Source organism: Anopheles cruzii, chromosome 2, assembly GCF_943734635.1.
Source record: "Anopheles cruzii chromosome 2, idAnoCruzAS_RS32_06, whole genome shotgun sequence".
Classification (NCBI taxonomy): Eukaryota; Metazoa; Arthropoda; class Insecta; order Diptera; family Culicidae; genus Anopheles; species Anopheles cruzii.
This window is the reverse complement of record NC_069144.1, coordinates 33,876,532-33,893,110: the sequence shown is the minus strand read 5'-3', so window position 1 is coordinate 33,893,110 and position 16,579 is coordinate 33,876,532. Positions and strand designations below refer to the sequence as shown.

Sequence of the window (16,579 nt, the reverse complement as noted above, 5' to 3'; positions counted from 1 at the left end):
AGCATCGGCACCGTGAACACCATGCAAAATTTCAGCGGCCTAGCTTAAAATTTCGCCTTTATCGGACAAAAATTGTAAAATATACCCAATTTTTTCTTTGGTGACTTCCATTGTTTACACCCTATAACTCACAAACGAATGGAACAAACAATAAACAGTGAAAGCATCTTTTTAAGTGTGCAGTATCAGCTTTAAAACAAGCCTAATTTTAAAACTGTACGATCGATACTTCACGAGATATCGATCACTTAAGTCATCTACCGAGAAAATAATGGATTACTTTTTCCCCAGCCTGATATATAAAAGAGTAACGCGTTATTGTTATTCTCTTTATACAAAGAATAAAGTGACCGATTGAAATGAAACTTCTTCTTCTTTTGGCGCTACAACCGCTGAGCAGTCTTGGCCTGCACCAGAGACAATGTTAAACAATGTTAATCTCTGATGCTCTTTTTCTGTAACATTTTAATGAAACTTCACATACAAAAAAAAAACTTTAAAAAACATTTGGTCAAAATATTGTAAACTTGCAACAGAATAAGAAGGACCAAAGTCCTCCGATTATCGATGTTTCAGATAACTGTGAATAAAAAAAGGATTTTTTTGCTTCTGTTTTTGTTACTTTCTTTTTCAGTCGAATGCCGTATGATGGTAAGTGAATCTTTATGACGGTTGTTGGAATCTTTTTGACGATTGAAAAGCATTTCTGTGTTTTGCAGTCTAGAAATAGAATATTACTTCGATTCTTCTTCTTCAATATCAATAAACCACATAAACGCGTATTAGACAAATAAAAATTGGAATTTTGTCCGCATATTGAAAGTTTTATTCAATCGATCTGTGGTAAAACTCTAGGTTCGTTCCATGTCTCTGTTGCTTACGATTTTATTTGTTTCACAAGCAACAAATAAATGCTGAAATGCTCTGCTCAAATACGTATGAAAAGTTTCTATCCGAACTGAGACATTTTTCGCTTCAGTTACCTTCATGTTTTGTGGTTCTTCAATGTTGGAATCCGACGAACCAAACGTTCGCTAACCCATGTCGGAGAAAATAGTATACGGACTATTAGAACCGTAAGCTGGAGATTTTTGAATTGGTAACAATCCAAACTATTCGAAGGGAGCCCTATGTTAAGCAGCACAACAATGATTTACAAAAGTGTCTGCGCAAATTAAAAGGCAAAACGAATACACGAATCGAACGGTTGCAATGAGCGCAACAAGTGGCAAGCTCGTCATGGTGGCTACTAGACTTCATGGACACCAGAGATTATAATACTGTGAAGTTAATGGTGTACGTTTATGGACTGCAAATAGCGGTTTACATCAAAGACTACAGAACGAATAGTGGTCGAGCACCGCCGCGGAGTCATCATAGCTGGAACACGTGGTTAAAATCTTATCTGCAATGAAACGTGTTTGAGTGTTGTTGAAACTACAGTATACATTACATTACATTGCTAATACATTATTCTCATTAAAAGAATATTCTCCAGAATAGGATCAAGGTGCTTAACAGCCTAGAACAGCCAAGGTGCTAGCGCTAGAGAAATATCTACAGGGTGCATATTCACGACAGGGGATATTTAAATGTTGGATAACTCCGCCGTTTTTCTGTCGATTTTGGCGAACAAGATTTATTTAGGATATAGAATACTGTTTATTAACACTTAGATAATTCACTTAGAGTACAATATCGTTTAAATGACTACCTCCATTAAACACACAAAAAACGGGCATTTTTAATTGTTTTTGGTCATTTTCCATTGTTTTTGACAACATTTCTGGCATAATAGCGGCAATTTCTGCTGTGATGTTAGCTTTCAGTTCTTCAATGGTTTTCGGTTGGCTGGCATAAACCTTACTTTTCAAATAGCCCCACAGAAAGAAGTAAGAATAAATTCGGCAGCAATAAGCACGGAAAATGTTCACAGTTTATACAGTTATTCGATTGTTTAAATGTAAAGCGCCACAATTTTAGCCCGCTGTTTTGCCGTAAGTTGATCCATGACTAAAACGGCATAGACTGACGTTTCCGAATCTGGCTGATTTGTCAAAATCGATTGACAGGAGGCGAAGTTACCTAACATTTAAATATACCCTGTCGTGAATACGCACCCTGTACATGTTGGTAAGCAAGTAGGAAGAGTAAATAAAACATCTTATAGGTAATATTTCTTGATCCTTCGATTCCTCTGATCCAAAGTGTCCGGCAAAATAATTGTTTCATAATGTAGCAAACAATCATATCTTTTGAACAACGAATGATACCTAAGATAAAATTTGCACTAATAACAATGGAGTAGTGCACTACAACAGAGTGATTGCATTACATTATGCAATTATGCAATATATATTTGGATTATATGTAATGCGACTTATATATTATATATAAGTATTATATTATATAAGGATTATATGTAATGCGATTTGATTGTTTATCGTTTATCGAGTTTAACGTTTGGTCCTACAAACAATAGTCATAATAGGGCCCTATTACCAGTCTCGAACTCGTACAAGTTCACTCGATCGTTCATTTGAGTTCATTTTGCTATAGCTTTCTCTTTCTGTCTTCTCTCTTGCTGTATTCTGCTTTCTTTCTTACTGTGTTCACTCTAACGATCGAGATTCGAGTTCGAGTTTCATTATAGGGGGGATAGTAGTAGTTTTGTTGTTGTAGTTAGGTAACAAATGTCGAATCGAAATGACAAGAATTAATTCAAACACCTATTGAGAGTGTGAATTAATTCGTGCGGTGTAAATGAAAGTATTTTCCGTCGTTAGCTACTCCTTTCTCCCATCTTTAAGGTAGTTCCTCGATTCCGTGTCCATAGAATTTCTTATTATTTTTACCGATCCACTCAGAGATCCTTTTGTCAGGTTCAGGTTTGATAGGTTTGATCAATAATAGGCTTTTTTTTAATAGGTTTGACCGGTTTTGCGATGTGAGGTCGAGCGTTGTCATTTTGAAAAATCAGCTTATCATGACTTTTATCCCATACTCGTCGTTTTATGGCCATAGCTTTGCTTCAAATTGTTAATTGTTATCTATTAATTGTTAATTAATTCGTTATTTATGGCATTAATTGTTGTTTATGGGATTGTCTTTCAATAATTTCATTAGGTTTTGAAAGCTCAAACTACACCACACCTTTCATATCTTAGCATATGCACAGTAAATCCGTTGCGCAATGAATATTTCGCTTTGGTTGCGGTGGACATGGTTCACCAAGCTGTATCCAGACCTTTTTGGGTTTTGGATTCTTGTAATAACTGCCCATCACCAGTGACGATTCGGTATAGGAATCCCTTTTTTCTGCCGTGCAAGCAGTAATGAAAAAGTACTTCCCGCAAAAACGCTTTACCAGGAACAAAACTTGACATGTTCAAATGCTTAAAACAGGTGTTGTTCACACTTTGACCGAACATTCTACGAGAGGTGTTCAAAAACTTAGCGACATTTGAATTTCCGCGGACTACGTAAATTCGATTTTTTTGGCCATTTTGAGTAATCAGTCAATTTTTGACAGCTGGTTTGCTTGGATGTGTTTTGGCTCATCGTTGATGCCGTCTTTATCTCCTAAATCGTAGCGTGTCATCGTCCTTTCTTGCCCCCCGTAAGTATCCGGAACAAGCAAAAGTCACAGAAGGCCAGATCTGCAAAATAGGGTCGCTTTGGCATCATTAGTGTGTTGTTTTGGCCAAAAATTCGCGCAGAAACAACGATGTTTGAGCAGGGACGCTACGGCCAATTTTGGGTTTCCCACAAATCCGGACATTTGTGACGGATTGCTTCGGGCGAATTGCCCATAACTTGCAGGAAATATTGTTTTTTTTTATTGTTCAGTCCTTTGGCAACAACTCATGATACATCACAACCTTGCAATCGAAAAAAAACTGTAAGCAAAACGGTTCACATTCGACCAAACATGGCTTTTCGACGTTCACATCTTCTCGGCTCTCTGAGAACTTTTTGAACCACCGATAAGCGCTGCTTTTGGTTTTAATAGCTTCACCATAAGTCACAGTAAACACTTCGATTGCGTCCGAGCTCTTAATTTCGTTTTTCACACAAAATTTTATAAAGATTCTTTGCCACTCATTGTTTGAAATAGACCAAAATCGACTACGAGCCCTAACACGTCCAAAAATTTCCTTAAGCCGTTGCAACATCCCCGTCCACACGTTACGATTGGTCGCCGGCGACGACTTCACTGATACTTTAGTCTGTGCAACCGAGACTAAAGTATCAGTGAAGTCGTAGCGTCTGGACCGGCCTTAAGATCTTCGATCTCGAATTCAGTAACATGCAGTACGTTGCTTTGATAAAATAATGATTCAACTTGAAGCTCTTAAATTATTCTATGCTGCATATCTGTGAAATATATAGTATGAAACATTTTGTTCTGGTTAACATAATCATTCTGAGTTTGCTTTCGCTTCCATATGATTTTTGTATTTTCACAACCGCTTTTTATGAAGCCTTGCTAGAGACCAGATATTTAAGTAAACACTGCGCATAGCTATACGAAAAATCAGCTGTCCAAATTTGTTCAAATATTTTTTAATTTTTTCATGTCCCACAGTTTCAATATTGCTTGAAACAGGAACATAACATAGGAATACACATACACGTACATATAGTACATAATACAGTTAAATAGTAGCATTTGTCAGTAATCGTTACATTACATTGCATGAAAAATTTCGATAAGCTTGAATATCTGAGAAAAGAGTGCAAACCGCAAAGTCAGAAGCAATCATGGACCGACACGACTTGAAACAGGATGTAGTTAATGTTCTGCTACCATTTCTTTCTATGATGCTGTGATAAAAGATTTCCCTGTTCTGATTGCGCATTCAATGAAATGCAAATTGAATCAATTTTCCGATTGAAGCAGCACAAAAGTGTATGCGTATTATCTTGCTTTGCCTTGATGTCAGTCATAACATAGCCATAACGATCTACACAATGAAAACAATAAAATTACTTTGCGTAATGTCCACACACACTACAAATACTATCACACTTGATGCAGTGTATATAAAAAATTTTAAAACGCACAACGTAGGTGAGAGTGGCCTTTAATAAAACATGTGTTTTATGTTTAAGTACACATGCATTCTCTTTTTATGTTTTCTTGATTGAAGGCCTCCGTTGATAGAGCAGTCGGTAACGCTCGTCACTGTCACGCAGCAGGCCAAGGGTTCGATTAGCAATACCGGCGTTACATGGGGATTGGCGCGGGACCAACAACTCTGCCCACAGAGACGCAAAGACACACCGCTACAGTAAGCAACATCGACAGACATCATCTCTGTTGCAGCCCAAGACCGCTCGGAGGTTGTAGCCGGATAAGAATCAGAAACTTTGTGACGATGTCACTGATAAAATGGCACGACAATATACGGTGAAATCAGGCTCCAGAAGGTGGCTACTTCAATATTATAGATTAAGCAAGAATAAATAGCTGGATATTGTACAAAAACACGACATGAAAAAATATCTCACGGAAAGGATTTATGTTTTGATTAGCAGGAGAACTTGCTTCAAAATTTCGGACTTCAAGGCAAAAACCACACCAAGCTGATACTACAAGGGGCACGGTTTCTAAAAGCACCAACTACAAGTTGCATGTTTCTGCACGCAAATGGTGGAAAATAGGATATACCAATAACAATATTGCAATATTGCAATAACAAATATTTGCAATACATGCCAAAAAGTGTATTCGGAAAGTGTAAATAAACAATAGAATGTTTCATTATTCGACAATGTCTATAAATCCATTTATCTATTTGAATTAGTATTATTCAATGTTTCTCTCGTTTTTTAAAGAGAATAGAGACTGGAACTCACAATAAGCACTTTTTCTAATATCTTTTTGACCTTCACCAATCTTTTTGACTGGTTTTGATAGAATTTTACAGGTTACTAAAAAGGAACAGGAGAGAGCTTTCGAAACCGAAAAATACATCGTAATGAGATACACAAAGGAAATTTTATTGGTTGTGTGTGAGCAATATTTACAAACATCAGTGACTAAAACCAGTGACGGTCTACCTTGAACGATATCTTATCATTTGAAAAAGAAAAAAAAGTACAATACAAGACAGTTTATAATTTACTATGCGACTTCTTACAGCAAGTTGTGTTTGTTACTAAATGTTAGTGGTGGCACGATCTTGTTTAAGTACATGAAACAAAAGCACACACGAGGCATGGGAAAGTGGGAACAGAGGTCGATGTAGTTTAACGGTTGTCGCAGTCCGCATACTCCGGAACCCTGTGCATTCAATGAATCGCGAAGCTGTAGATGATCAATCTTTATGAAATTACTAGGATGATGATGGTGTAAGCACAATGTATGCGTTGATGTCACAGTTATCGCTTCGTTCAGCGCCAAATGTTTGTTTATTTGGTAGTGATTTGCGATAAATTGCCAATCGGAACAATTGGTCCGCACAAGATAGACAAGGATTTATTGAAATAGTGTTACATTACCGGTACAGAAAAGGGCGATAGGATGGTCGGTGAGCGAGCATTTTCAACCATGACATTGAAAAATATCAATGTTCCGCAACCTGCCCATTTAGGATTCGTTACCGCTATTTGATCTTGCAGGAAGATTAATGATGGTTTCATAATTCGTGGCTTTAAAAACAACGAATGTTTATCATACACATTGCAATGAAATTGTGCATGCATACAAAGGATCAATCGTTCCTTTCTTGCAAGATGCCATAACGCAGGCGACAGTGCGTTAGCGACCATAACTTACAGTAATTGATTCTTAACTTGCTGACCTGTCTATAACCCACCTGATGTACATCCTTAATACTCTACAGAACAATGAACACAAAGCTTCGAATGAATCTGTCAATTGGCGCTACTTACGTGAATATTCCATCATTGAGTTATTGTGCGCTAGTGTGGAGCCTTTGCTTTAGCTACATATGCTATTAAAGTACCCACCCTAACAACCTCACGAATCAGCGCGGAAAGATGACGACGATTTATTAACTACTCTTTCTGGGTCATTCGGTATTTAATAAGGAAAGACTAGCAGGTATGTTATGTGCACCATACTTGAACAAGTAAGAAAACCACCAGAACTACAACTTTAAGCATGTTGTCAAACAACAGGTGTCTGTGATAATTACGGGTATGAAAGTATAAACATTTTCAAAACACAACCGACACTGGGAATGATTTTTTAGAGAACGAATAACTTAGTCCAACACTTCACTTGAAATAGACACCAAAGAGCTCTTCTGAGTTCTATTAAGATTAAGACAATTCAACGCATACAGTAAACACGATTATTTATAAGATTACACTTATTCGATGTAATGAACATTTATATTGTGTTATTCTTAAGGCTACTCAAAACAAGCATATAACGCAGATGTTTTGTTTTCCAACTCTACGTCACGATCTTCATTCTTCGTTTGACGGAAACGCTATTGCATAATAATACATCGCAGAGCCAGTGGCGAACAGTGCATCACACACTATCAGATGAAAACGAGTTGGGGATGAAATCCACACTAAACTGGCAGGTGATGTGATGATGTTCACGGCCAAGAGTCATAGTGACGGTGTGATCGTGACCGCAAAGAAAAACTCAAAAAGCAAATTAGCAGCAATTTTCGAATTTCCAAACAACCATGATGCATCGTAGATCGTGCTGCGTGCTTTACAATCGGCAGGTCAACATCATCGGCTGTTTGTCCAAGCAGTTTTCTATGGTTTCTCTGAACACTCGTACGAATGCTAGCACGTGCATGACAACATCGCTCACTAATTTGCAAGTGTTCCCATGCCTTTGAGTATTTTTGAAGAACGCGGTTCGAATTTAGAACGATCTTTTAACGGTAACCGATGAGAGACTCATTGTACAGTCAATGTTTACCCCGGCCAATTGGTTTTCTTCAACTTCAATCATCTGAATGCAAAAATGTGGACCGACTAAAACACCATCGACCGCTAGTTTCAACTAAATCACAATTTATTCACTAACTGATCGTCACTTGGTTGTAGAATATTGGAATTCCACACACACCGTTATGTTTACAAAGGTTGCTGTATGTGTTTATGTGTCGGTATAAAGACCGAATGGGCTTAACAATACCTGTTACGTAGGAAATGGCTACAATATGTTCACACGCGTAACAATAGGCGTAGTTCTCGACTCTGTGCTCGATTGTCTAGTCAGCGTATTGCATGCATTTTGGATTCTTGCAACATCGAACTTGACCAGGAATGTTTCATATTTTCATCTCAAGAATTAAAATACTTGAAGTATGTAAGTAGCTTGTGCTTAGTGTTTGATATTTATATCCCGATTTGTGGTGAGTCGCGTGATTGAATAATTTAATTAAGCTCAACTGGCCAGCACATTCACGAACCTACATGCATTTTGTTGCTACACTTAGACTGCATGATTGTTGTTTTAAAACCGCTGGTGTATGATTCGAAAAACTCTTATTTACTATAATCAACCACATTTAAATACAGATACAAGCTTCAATTCATGTGTTGAAATACGAAAACATCTGGAAGGCGAACAAGCGAAGTGTTCACCATTCCGTAATAGCCAAGTCGTAGTTGCCCGAGAGTTTTCTCGCTACTGAATAGGAGTCTAGTGGCCTATCATGCCTAGAACGGTAATAACTAAACAAGCAAGCACTGCCCGCTGCATCAAATCCCCAGTCACCAGGTTCTTCTGTCACCGTCGAGTTCTTCTTTCCCGCGTGTACTAAACATGGTCTGTTCTCACCGCACGCACACGTTACACTTGAACATCGAGAGTCTTACTGCCACGAGCGTCAAAGTTAAAGCGCGTTGGAACTGCTAGCTAAACTGTGGTGGCTGGAACAGCGACAACCCTAACACCCACCACTCCTAGTTGCAGCGCTAGTCTAGAATTAATCAAACGAATAATGCGAGCAACGTGCAACGTAGCTGCAAAAAGTACAAAATATCTCGATTTTCACACACAAACACAAACACGTTCAATGCCTTCTACACTTCTAGCTGGAACAGCACGTACTAACACATATGCTTGGTGGAAGTGTAATCGTAGCTCTAAGTTTGTGCAGTGTCTCTGACGTTTGATTGTCGGTAGTAATTCTCCGAGGAACCGCGGGGAGAGAGAATAAAAAAATCGTTGAGAGTAAAAGATAAGAAGAGCGGGAGAGACTATCTGAAATCACAATGAGCCCCAGCGCGCGTGGATACGGGCGATGTTGACTTTGTGCCCTTCTTGGTTTGAGTGCGATGCGGTTGTTGCGTGGTTAGTCCGCGTGTTGTGAATGTGTACAGTATATGGAGAGCACGGGGAAGTAGGGTAAACCCTTCCCAGAGTCCACATGCTGCACTCGTTAACCACCAACTGGGTTGGACAAAACGGTGGACCAAAACCATACTTGCCAGATACAGCTGAGAGTGAGAGTGGCAGTGATAACGAACACTTGGACGCTCACCTAAAACTCGTGGGCTATAGACTGATCCACATCCACATGTAGCCTCTCTCAGGTGGCCGAAATGTTAATCGACTGTTTGGGAGCACCTCTCTTAACCGATGCAGCAACTCTGACAGAGCTAACCATTAGCGAAAAATGGTTCTCTGGAATGGAGACGCCGAATATTCGACGAACGCGCTGCTGTCCTCCTGTCCTCGACACCCACGATCCTCCTCCAGCCCTTGATCACCCGCTTGTGATAACACGCTAAGTACGCGCTTGTGATCTATAGCTTGGCAGACGCATGGTAGCCTATGATTAGGTACAACCAAGAGTGACCTTCTCAGGATTAAAACTGTTGCGAAACTTATTGAAATTGTGGCACAACAACTTTAAACTTTGTGCATTGTACAGGATCTGGATAGTAATCATATTAGCTAAGGTTGCTATATTTTACGATCAACAAAGCAAATTGCCTGTAAGCGCTTACATGAACTGAATTCTTCTAAGCTAGTCCAACGGCATGACGAGGCTAATGGATTTGTACAATCGCTTGTATGTTGTGGTATTTTCAACAGATCGAAACAAGTCCGAGCTGTAAGTGAGCCGTAAGCATAACAATGAAGGACCAAACTATGACAGTATTTTACGCCGTCACTTTATAATCGTGTTGTGTTGGTGAAGAATCGTGGAACTAGAGCAAAACAAATGAGCATCAATTCAGCAATCTTTTGAGACGCTTGAGCTAAGACTTCATTGGCGCTCCGAAATGCCCCCTGATCTTGCTTAATAACTGTTCTTCATTCCTGTTTAATTTATCCTGTACTATCTGGTCCCGCAAATTTTTTTCCACCAAAAGTTGATTTTCGGAAATAACAACATTTGGTCACCCCAGTACCAGATAGGAAATACACCACCAGTTATTAATTTATCGTTGAATCATTTATACGCTATAGCGTTCTCTGTTTCTCTATGTATTCAAATTTCCTCAAATTGGATCTTGGTGCACTACTTCTTCACCATCACTCTCTACTACTTGCCATATGTTGATGAACTGTAAAATCCGGTAATATAAAGACGGAAGCAGTTCTTGGAATTCCCTGAACGAATCGACTTCATATCCACGAATTTTAATGACGGTCGTGACGGTGACTGCAATAGGAAGTATTAGATGGCTACGATTTCATCAAAACATGATTTGACATACAACTGTCATTTGGACTCAATTTGCCCATCTTTTACAATTTGAGTAGACAAAAATGGACGATGAGCCTTAACACACAAGCAAAACAGCTGTCAAAAATTGACTGATTACTCAAAATGGCCAAAAAGTTGTCACCATGAATGAGTGACATGGGTAGGTAGCAACATAACGCCACAAAAAAGTCGAAAATCGAATATACGTAGCCCGCGTAAATACAAAATTTCCATTACTTTTTGAACACACCTCGTACACGTTTGATGCCTGTTTGCCTTGAATTTGGTAGTGTTCAGCCCTACAGTGTCTAGCCCAACTCTATCATTTGTACAATCAAGTATATCGCGAATTGGTTCTAAAATAAACATACTCGGAATATTTAAATATTATTTTTGGTTAAATATTGTTTAATATTAAATCTGGAACTAAATCGACACGACGGAAAAGTATGAAATGTCGAATGCGCGTAAATTACATGTAAGTGTGTTTTCGTCGTGTTTCATGAAATGCGAACTCACGGTCAGAAGTGTGAAACTGCACGTAAATATAGAACTGTCGATAGCGACCGAAAGAACCCGACCCGAAAGAATCTTTGGATGCGGAAAAACAAATTGCAAAGCAAACAATTCTACCACGAATGTTGGAGTTTAATTTTAGAAAATAAATTAAACATTAATAATGCTGCGCCGAGATATGTTTAACGAGCAGGTTTTTTAAATTATAATTCGTGGTTTATACTGAAGATATTAAATTAATAAACTTGATAAAAACAGACAACCAGGGGATTACGGTTGATAAGCGTATACCAAAGTAGTTAAAAAAATGGAACAATGCTATTGAAATAAATACAAAAGTATACTGTTTTTACTCCACTAAGTCGAACACATGGAGATGATAATATTATACATATGATATATGATATATAATATATGTATATGATAATGCTTGTGTTTGAAATTTCGATCATGCCACGAAAAAAACGATCCTTCAACCAACAATGTTTGATGGATAATTTCTTACATTCAAAGGGCGATCAAGTGAAAAGGTGTTTATGTAAAAAGACAATACTCGGTTGCAAAATATTTGCATAAAATCTTTGCTCGCCGCCTTAGATCACATGATAATCAGCAAGTACACGCCCAGGTGACAGAAAGTTTTCTTCTTTAGATATCACCAAATCATAAAAAAATTGAAAACATTATTTACCGAAGTTTGGAATTGTACGTTTAAAATCACTCATGTTCTAAGATGAACCTTATTTATATATACTAAAAAATTGTTCAGTTCAGTTCAGTTCAGTTCATATTCATCAATAAAGTTTCAATATGAAATAAAAGCAAAAAATATACTTACTGCAAAACGAAATAAGATTACGCAACTTACCTATAAAAAGAAGGAAAAGAAAAAAATACAACTTGCTTTATTTTAATGGTAAGTTGAAGAGGTAAAACTAAAACAGCAGGAGAGACGTGGAAAATTAGCAGAAGAAAACATTACTTCACATTACTTAACATTACATAGATTGCTGTATACGATCTGAAAAAAAAAACTGACACCAAATAGCCAATATTTCAGGACAGTGTTTCAGCAAACCCATCAGAGAGGGCTTTGCGAACATGTGTATGTATGAATATGTATAATTTATGAAAGTTTGTGGATTGATGGAGCATATTTTTAAATACGTATTAAATACAGAGTTGTCAATTCAAGGTTCTTGTTTTCATTTGGTTTAAAAAAACAGCTTAATATTTTTCGATGCTTGAATAAATGTATTCGAAAGGTTGATTCATGTTAACTATATTTCTTGTTCTTCTTCTTCTATAAGGTTGGCTATAAAGAAATCGACGTTTTTGGGTGAACTTCAAAACTATATTTAACAGGTTTCCAATGGTCCGATTTGCGTCAAATATGCACCATTTTGTTCGAAATTTTGTTGTCTTTTCAAAGGTAGGCTTATAATGTCTCTCTTGTAAAAGGACTAGTCGTTATTGGCGAAAACCTCGAAAAATCCATTTTCATAATCCTTTTTTGATCTCAGTTTTTCATCACTCAGGAAATTTTGTAGTGCGCGAAAAAGGTGTCAATCGCTTAGTGCAAGGTCCGGACTATACTGTGGATGCATTAAAACATCCCAAACAAACTCCCGGACTTTCTGGTGAGTCACTAAAGACGTGCGTGACATTTCGTTTGCCTGATGGAACACAACGCCTCTTCTGTTGGCCGATTCTGGTCGTTTCTGTTCAATTGTTAGCTTCAAACCGTGCAGTTGTTGGTAGTAGAGATCTGAATTTATTGTTCAGCCACACGGAAGCGACTCATAATAAACGATTCCTTTCAAGTCCCACCATATACCCAGTAGAACCTTCCTAGCCGTTATTTCTGGTTTGGTCACAGGTTAAGCTGCTTCAACACGCTTAGACCACGACCGATTTCACACAATATTGTCGTAAGTGACCCATTTCTCATCTCCAGTACCCATCCGTTTAAGAAATGGTTCGATTTCATTCCGTTGGGCCAAAACTGTGCTGATGGCCATCATGTTTTTGGGGTAAATACGGTGGCGCCCAAACATCGAGCTTCTTTGTGAATTCAGCTTTGCGCAAATGGCTTTAAGCTGTTCGATGATTGATCTTTAGCTCCTGGCCGATGCTCTGATTACTAAAATGCCGATCTACTTGATTATTTCTGTGATTTTATCGACATTTTCGATGACGTGTCTGCCTAGGCTTTAACATAAAAAATGACTGAAACGTGTCAACGAGACCAAAATTTGATCCAGCTAGCTATTAGAGTATTGGCACCATGAACACCATCCGAAATTTCAGCGGCCTAGCTTGAATTTTCACCTTTATCGGACAAAAACTGTAAAATATACCGAATTTTCTCTGCGTTGACCTCCATTGTTAACACCCGGTAACTCACAAACGAATGGAACAAACAAAAAACAGTGAAAGCATGTTTTTAAGTGTAACGTATCAGCTTTAAAACTAAAGGCATGTATCGTTAAAAACGTGTATCCTGTCAACATATCTTCCACAATTAAAAAAATAATCACAAACCCAAATAATTCGAAATTACACCTCGAACGGCAAAGCCAGTCTGGTGCTCTATCAGTTAAATAACATTTATCATTCGCACCAGTTGTGAGTAACACTCATGGTAATCGCCGAAGAACACTGAAAACTGCTGATCGTCGCATTTATAACAACAAACAGAGTATTAACGTAACATTTCAACCTATCAACAACGTCTCAGGCACTGTCGCTGTCGCTGCTGAAGGCGAACTTTCCACTTATCAACTTTTTCATCGGTACTGCGAAGATGCTGACAGATTCACTAATAAATACTGATGTTGTTGTTGTTATTATAATTTTTGTTGTTGTTGTGTGCTACTATCATCATTATAGAGATTTTCAGTTCTAAGTACGGATAATAAAATAACTACGGCGTACCGATCTTCATACGAGCGCATATGAACGCCCGTGTATTATAATTGCACAAAACTGATCAGCACTCTCGAGCAACCCTTGAGCAGCATCGTAGCTCCATGAATAAAACCATAACTCGTATGCAACTAAAACGAGTACGCGCGGGCCTTGAACGACAAAACACGCGACATGATACCACATGCAAAGCCACAATATGTCAAAGAATGCCCGTGAACACGCTGTTCGTCCGAGGAAGCTTTTTATGACGTATAAGCACTAGGTAATGAATTTAAAATACGAAAAAAACACTTTTGAGAGGTGCTGCCACAAAGCTAAAGACAGGGATACTAAAGCTAATCTGTAGAAAGGCGAATGTTTATCCAACCTGTGGTATCCAGCCTCGTTAAAAAGAAATTGAGAAAAAACATCACAACATTACCCAATATGTCTAACATTACCCACTAAGTTGGTTACTGTGGCAGGATCACCATGGGACTACGGGGGTTAAGTAATTTATTTCCTTAGTCATATTTTTTAAATAAATGAATACTCATTTCATAATATGCGGATTTTTTTACTTTTACGGTGTTGACACTGGCTGCCATCACCACACAATTATGTTCATAATGGCGAAGGCTTTCCCTATTTGCTTTTTAACGATACTCGGGTCCACGGGTTTATTCCACTGTCTTTACACAAACCCTATGGAAAATCGTATAATATCGACCTTCACAGTGAACACATACGCACGTAAACATGGGAATGTTTTCTTTTCCACTACTCTTTATCATTATCGTGTTCCTTTTCTCTCACCTTCATCATGATCTACTCTCCATTACATTCTCTCTTTTTCTCTCCTGCTCTTTTTTGAGTGATAGCCGGATTGCGTTTGCACGTATGGTTTGGTTGCACGAAACATACTGGTTTGTCTGGTTGGTGCAAACGTGTGGCAATTAGGCTACGAGTATACAGTGATCAGAAGGCTAAACATAAACCTAAAAAGACACCTGCAGACCACACACCTGCAGGCCACAAAAGATGTATCCTTGCTGTTATAGTTTCTATAATCACCGCTAATCGAATTGCGTGGGACATTTTCTGGGCAATATATGCACAATTCAGTTCATTTTTCAGGCCACATAACGGCCATGTGTTTCACAAATCGTACTACTAATACTGTCGTGCTTGAACCAATCACAAAACAACAGGAGCAAGAACATATCGATGTGGATGCTGTTATGCTGTTGTGGATGTGGACAACGATTTTCATCTGTTATCGTCTCGTAAAGTTCTGCTGACGTTTATTATTTTTCTGTCTCTCTTTTATTTGTTCTGTTTAGCATTGCAACTTTCCATGTAATAATATTCACTTTGTTCTGCTTTATATTCCCCATACATTAAAAATTCGTTGTTATCGTTGTTCCTGGTGGACTCGAACCCCCAACACCCGGCACTGGTAATGGAGGGGAAGGAATGCGATTGATCATCGCCCAACGCCAATAATTAAAGATCCTTAACATTACCCTTCTTAGTGAAGTGATTGCAGTTCAAACTTCTCGAGGCAGCAACTAATTACGCTTCGCTTAGTTTCATTCAACGAATACGATTACTTAGGCTACACGATACGATGGTGGTTTGTCAGTCACCGCATAAATGACAATGATTTTGCTGTACAACAATGCATTGAAAGTCTCGGTCGTTTCCCTTCACCAGCTAAGGCTAAGGAGACCAGACCAAGTCTTGAACCCTGCGATGGTAAAGCCTATGTTCGTGGTAGAAACACATTTTAAGAAACACAACACATATTTGCAGTAGTGGATTTTGATAAGCAATGTTGAATTCGTAACGGGATCAATAACAATCTGTACAAGGCTTAGGAAAAACGATTAATCCTGTAGCCCTTTGCAACGTATTAGCATTTAAATAAAAGAAATTACTAGGTCCAAAAGACGAAACTGATATTGTGTAAACAGATGGCTCTAGCTCTCAATTTGGCCCTCCTCATTATGCTTTTTTGGCAAAACTGTCTTGTTTTGACATCAGGTGAAAGGTGTCAACGAAACGAAACATGTTTTAGACGGAAACTCACGTTTGAGGGCATTTAAACATGTCTTTGGAACATGCGTTTGGACAATTGTTTTGCCTGAAAAGTACGAAATGCGGACATCATTGGGTTTCCGCTACGTGCTGAAGAAAACTGCTACGGAATGCTTGTCGAAGCTTACCGTAATCATGCTTTTCACAGCGTTCAAAATTAAGATCAAAATTAAGATCACAGCGTTCAAAGAATTTAAACATGGCCATTTTATGGCGTGGGAGGCCTCCAAAAAGTTCGAGGACGCTGAACTACAAAAAAAAATTACAGGGTGTCAAGACTAGCGTCCTTTTTTTTATTTGGTGCTAAAATAACGGTTTAATATTTTTCGATATTTTAACATTTATTTGAAAGGTTGATTCTTAAAATTTATGTATAAAATACAATT

At 38.2% G+C, this 16,579-nt stretch overlaps 1 protein-coding gene across 1 annotated transcript in view; it reads right to left on the bottom strand.

The window, feature by feature from the left end:
* Window positions 1–6,981, bottom strand: part of LOC128268024 (high affinity cAMP-specific and IBMX-insensitive 3',5'-cyclic phosphodiesterase 8) — a 51,906-nt gene extending 44,925 nt beyond the window's left edge. Inside the window, exon 1 of the mRNA XM_053005017.1 lies at window positions 6,901–6,981. Coding sequence (XP_052860977.1) covers window positions 6,901–6,916 — 16 coding nt within the window. The 5' untranslated portion in view covers window positions 6,917–6,981. The remainder of the gene's footprint in view (window positions 1–6,900) is intronic.
* Window positions 6,982–16,579: the final 9,598 nt, after the last annotated feature.